The following is a 6,281-nucleotide window of genomic DNA, read 5'->3' on the forward strand; positions in this document are numbered from 1 at the left end:
GTGGGAAAGACTTTAAAACAAAACTTACAACAGTTACTTTTCTCAACAACTGAAATTTAGAATAGTGTGATTAAGAAAAATATGTGAACTGTTTGCAATTTCAAATTAATATTGAAATGTACAGGTTTAGAATTTTCTACAGTGAAAAGTTTTCGGAACTTCAGTATTCAAAAAAGTATACAAAAACTAGACGTTAAGAACGTATCCAATGAGCGAGCATTGGATTGCGAAGCAATCCGAAATGAACTGCGAAAGCAGTTCCGGGGGTTGGGGAGCTCCAGCGAGCAGGGGGCGAAGCCTCCTAGTATATATATATAAGCTTAAAAAAACTTGATTTTTTTAAACTTGCAGTGAGAATGACTCTTCAGATCACAACTATGATTGCACAAAGACACTTTTGGTACCCATTTCAATTTTTTGAATGGCAACATGCTCCACACAACACTGCTGGATTATATAATACCCCTCTATTATATAATATGCATTATACCCCTCTATTAGTCCCTGATACAAGGAAAGCAATGAAGTCACAAATATTCAGAGACTGGAGTGGCCACCAGCGCCTGTTATATCAGTTTCAACCTGTGATGCCCATTCATTCATGAACATGAGTGATAAATTCGTCCATCATTATTTTCTTGTGTTTAACATGATTTGTACACTTTTTGAGGGGAAAGAAAACAATAGGACACATTTCTAGCATTATCGCTTTCTTAGAGATCAGCTTTATTCCGGACTTCCAAATTTTAAATGTAATAAGTAAATGATAGAAAAAATGAAAATTCCCTAAATTTTAAGTCAATTTTTTTAGTTTTCTCAGTTTTACAGTTTCTTCTTAAGGTAGCGTAGCAATCCCGAACTTAACATAATTTTTTTTTATTAAATCTAATAATTGATTAAGTATTTTAAACAATATGCTGTAATTTCAAGTGAAGATAAATCTAATCATAAAACCACATTAAATAAAAGTGAAATTTTCCTAGTTAAATAAGTTTGTGTTATGTGATACCGTTCCCAACGCCGAAATTTTTAAAAACTGGAAAATACAGTTTGTATTCCGAACTTAATATGCTGAAGGATAGGTTCATTAGAAAGAGTTGTACCCCCATTTTAAATTATTTACATAATTACAAAATTTTATAATTTACTTCATAGTAAAATAAATATAATTATTATAATATTATAAATATTAAAAAAAATCAGAAGTGGAAAACAAAACAGCAAAAGTAAGATGCAGTACGATTCGANGGGGGCCCCAAAATCCTATTATGCTTCCCCTATTTTCAGAGGTTAATCGGGCCCTGCCAACAGTTAATAAAATTTCATAACAGAATCTAAACTTACCGGTTGATTTATCTGCAGCTATCGTCAATTTATCTCCGATGGAAAAGTTAGCTTTTTCATCACATAGTTTTATTGAATTAGAGCGAGTTTTCAGTTCTTGCAGCGTAAATGATTTTTGTAATAATTTTAACTGGGTGGCATTAAGGTCATCGTATTGACTGAGACAAGATTTAACTGCTTCAAAGGTCTTATTTTGTAGTAGATTCAAATAATATTGAGTGTGACAAATATGGCGATTAGATTTGGCATGAATTTTAAACCCATGCAAAGACGTTGACACAAATCCGCATGGGTTACACTGGACCCAATAAAAATGTTTAGTGCGAGCATTTTCAATGTGTCCTCCGTTTTGAATATCCCCTTCTTTAAAGTGATTATAATGACTAAGTAACTGTAAATGCATCTTTCCGTTCAAGTGGATGTTAAAACGGCGAATTCCACCTGTCTTATAAAGACATAAAGAACAGAGCATAGAGTTATCATCTACAATCATCCATTCTTTATCACTTTCAGAGGTTCGATTCTTTGTAATATGTGACAGCATTTCTTCCACAGAATAGGACGTAAATGATGAACAGATCAAACATTCGTAAACTTCTGCGTTTCTGCTATAAAGTACTAAAAAACGAGATAGCATTTTGTTCGAAATGCAAATATTATTAGCAGTTGAGGCATCTTGTAATCCTTTAGAATTAGGCTTAGCAGGTCGATCAATTGTTTTATCACTGTATGATGTCGCTGTATTAAGTTTATTGTAAATTGAACCACATACTTTCTCTACTAGTTGATACTGCTCCCAGTTTTCTACCATTTTCTCTTTAGGAAACATGAAAAGAGGATGGATTCTAACTTTTTTGAAGGCTAAAAATTCAAGAAATTGCATTCTATTTAAGTTTTCTGAAACATTTTGATTATATTTATTGCATTCTTGAGATGTATATAATGAATTAGGTTCACTATCTTTTATGCGACGATTCTGTTCCACATTAGAGTTTTTGGCACATGTTTTAGCTTCGCTTCTAGTTGAATAATATGAAACCGAAAATGGATGTTCTCTATTTATATATTCTGCTCTAAGAATATTCTTGGACAAAGGTGTCTCAGAAATTCTAAAACTACACATATTTTCTGTAGATGCATCTTTACTGAAATAGTTCATTGTTGATTCAGTATTTTCTGGTAAATTTACAAATGCTGATTTCAAAAGGTAAGAATTAGGGGAATTTTTAATGTTTTCAGAATCAAAAGAATAAACAGATAAATCTGAAGGCTGTTCTTCTGGGCACTGCATTGTGTTCTATTCTTTATAATATCAGACAAATTTTTTTTTTCGAATTGTGAAATATATGTTGAAGATTCGATGTTTTTGCTTGGATAACTTTTTGCTTATTTTTTCTTGGATTTTGTCATTCTCTCGCCAATATAGAAATTCGAATTGCAGAATATGAATTCTAGGATGCACTAAAGTGAAATGAAGCTTTTCCGTATTGAATCCTGTGAAAGAAAAATAAGTTTTAGAAGTTATTTGGTACATCAATACACGAAAGTAGTAAATTATCTTAGAATGGCATCATATATATCGGGTTAGGGATTAAATTTTTTTTTTTTTTGTCATTTAGCCTATCATAAAAATGTTTTTGGCATGATCTCAAAGAAGCACCATGTTCTGGTCATCCAGATGAGATTGATAAGCCCGACCTTTGAGCAAAATCTCGCAGAAGGGCTTCAGCATGTTGGCAAAGCTGTGCGTTCCCATCCCCAGATGAAGGGTTGTTTTTGCTAACATGAGTTTCTTTAGATTTCATTTTGCTTGTATTTTAATTCTCACATTTGTATTTATATTGTTTTATAGATAGGTAATATAATATAATTCAGCAATGGTTTTTAAATCATGTACCTTATTTTTTCATGCAAAAATCTGATTACTGACATATGTTTTACTTCATATAATTTTGTATAAAAAATTACCAAGATAAACTTATAAAACAATAAGTTTATAATTTCAAAAAAGAATTTAGTTTTACAATTGCAAAGAAAATTGATTGGAAATAATAGAATGTGAAGAAAAAAAAACCACTTGGTAGATATAAAGATGTTTTTTTCTCTTTTTCCAACCTTTGCCCACCTTATATCAACCTTTGCGAATCCTGATTATAATGTCCTCCAATTCATGATAATAAAAGCGATACAAATTTCACAATTTTCTCATTTGGTGACTTCGAATCACAGGAAATAGCACCGGAAAAATGCCTGGAAAGAATCACAGGATAAATATCGGATGAAAAAATAATCGGATATGTGCGGAAAAAAGCACATTTCATTAACTATTTTATAAAATATACGCAACGTCCGATTCAATTCGGGTCGTAGAACCCAAATTATGTGTCATTAAAAAGCCTAATTGCATGCTTATGGAGTCTTCCAAATTTGTTTGTTTTGTTGAAAGTTTGATTGAAAAAACGTGTTATATTGAAAACACAACAAGTATAATAATATTGGACGGTGCGTTTTTACAAGCTTATACTAAAACTATTGCTTTAGACAACCTAACAAATTGAATAACTATACTGTTGCCAATAGATAGAGAAATACCCGAGTTTATGGTGCCACATGAGAGAAATATACAAATAGATTATCTACTACTCCTTTGTTAAAACAATGTATTCTTAGTGCTTTAAATTCAAAAGGGAAAATAAAATTTTGAAAAATATTAAATTATCCAAAATTCAAATGAACAAAAATATACAGCGGTTAATAAATATTATAACACTGAATAGCATATAATTCTAAGATATTTGATGAAATATAAACTTGCTTTAAAATTAATTTATATTAAAAATAGTCCACAAGTTGTATAATATTAAAATAAATCTGAAATTCATAAAAATATTGGGTATATATGAAAGGTTTGGGGCGCAATATAATGATAAACTATATTTTCAAACAGTGAGAGCATTATTGGTTGAAAGCACCGTTGTCATGACGGCCATAAGAGGTGCTGCCTTCTTATGGAAACTAAAAGAACATAAAATATCTGTAAACAATAATAAGGAACAGTTTTATGTAAAACTTTTCCATTCGAAAAACGTGCGGTTTTTTTGCTACATTGCCCATAACTCTTCATATATAACATTTCTATTTGGAAATGCGTGAAAAATTCTAAGTTAACCATTTGCTTAAATGAGCTTACTCTCATACACGCTACTTATAAAATGTTCGATTTTAAATTTAATAGTTTGCAGAATGAAGAAAATTTTAATAAGTTTAGAAAGTAATAAATTTTTTTGATTTCTATTTAAACAGATCTCGAACTAAATAAAATTGTGGACAACATTTTAGAAAAGAACAAATTTGAACACCGGTAGGAACTTTTAGAAGAATTAACATTGACGTTCGAATTAAAGAGAGTTCACTGCAGATGAACTTAATGTCTCGTCTCCCTTCTATGGATGGTTGACTGAATGTAAACTATAACAAGCTTCCTGAAACCGAAAGAAATTTAGAAAACTTCCGGTGTATCACTCCGCTTATGTTATGCTTACGAGGTGAACAGGCTTAATATTGTAGGAAGTTCGATTACTGTGCTTAAATTTACTTTTTCATTTAACCATTCATAATTTATAAATTATAACTGCTTGTGAGCCTAAAACAAATTTAAGAAAAATAATATCGCAACATAAATAAAGTTCGCCCATGTTTTGATCCCTTACTTGGCTATATTACTGTAAAATATCGCCGTTTGATATTTTTGTAAATAATTATTCAAGCGTAATCACATAAAAAATAATTAATATATAATGATTAATTCAAAGTTCACTAAAAAGAAGCTTTCACACTTCATTCTATTTAATAAGAACTCTTCATCAGTTCTAAATTTCAAATCAATCATTACACTTATTATTGTGATATCATAAAATACAAATGATACTTTTTCAACTAGTTATTTTTGTAAAAATTGTATTACATGTTTCATCAGTTTTGTTAATATATTTAATTCATCAAAAGATTTATCCCTGTGAGATTACTACTAATTAATAAATTATTTCTGAATACTATTGTTCAAGGAGATTTGCTGACGCGCCTGCATTTGGAATTGTATTACTACTACATTTCATTTCCTGTCCTCTCACTAACTTCTTTTTGGACATGTGATTGTTTCTCATATTTTCTATAAAACTATACTTGTTAAGCTGTTTTTCAGTGATTTCTTTAATTCGCATGCATTCTGTACATTTTTTTCATTAACTAGGATACGCAGACAAGACCTCACTTTTCTAAAGTTAGCTTTTTTGTTGACTAAGCTTTAAATTTAAATTGAATTTTTGACTTTACGACCATCAATGCTCAACTCTGTAGGTTTTAATAACAGTCGTTCAACAGCCGACCCAATTTTTTACGTTTACGTCTACTAATATTCAACTCCGTAGCCTTGTCATTTTGAACCCAATCCAGAAGACAAGGGAACTTGTGGATCAAGTATTGGAAGAAATTTGCCTTCTTGCAGGACCTTTTGATGGAACTAACCCGCATTTGCGTTATAGGGAGAGGAAAACCTCCCACGGTTAGCCTGACGGCAAAAGGACTCTAACCCATGATCCGTCTACCACTGAGGATATTTTTAGTCAGCACTGTGGTCGGCGCAAGCTGGATGTGGAATTCCTATCAACGAATACGAACCCGGGTCCGAGTGGATTCGAACCCGGTTTACCTCGCGAATGCTCTATTCCCTGAGCCATCACTGATTAAAAACTCTGTAGGTTTGACATCTTAAACTTAATACCGAAAACAAGGAAACTCCTGTATTAGGGAAAACTTGCCTTCGTGCAGGACTTTTTTAAGGGAATTAACCCGCATTTGCGTTGACACCAAAACATCCCAAGGCTAACGCGAAAACAAGCGTATTCTAAGATTTTCTCTCTAGCATCCCATCAGGAATA

General features: G+C 31.6%; 1 protein-coding gene across 1 annotated transcript in view; it reads right to left on the reverse strand.

Moving 5' to 3' along the window:
* The window catches only part of LOC107436962 (zinc finger homeobox protein 4-like), a 7,893-nt gene extending 5,054 nt beyond the window's left edge, over positions 1–2,839 (reverse strand). Inside the window, exon 1 of the mRNA XM_043041308.2 lies at positions 1,345–2,839. Within this exon, the coding sequence (XP_042897242.1) occupies positions 1,345–2,635 (1,291 nt within the window). The 5' untranslated portion in view covers positions 2,636–2,839. The remainder of the gene's footprint in view (positions 1–1,344) is intronic.
* Between the last annotated feature and the right edge of the window lie 3,442 nt (positions 2,840–6,281).

The sequence above is a fragment of the Parasteatoda tepidariorum genome, chromosome 10, assembly GCF_043381705.1.
Source record: "Parasteatoda tepidariorum isolate YZ-2023 chromosome 10, CAS_Ptep_4.0, whole genome shotgun sequence".
NCBI lineage: Eukaryota > Metazoa > Arthropoda > Arachnida > Araneae > Theridiidae > Parasteatoda > Parasteatoda tepidariorum.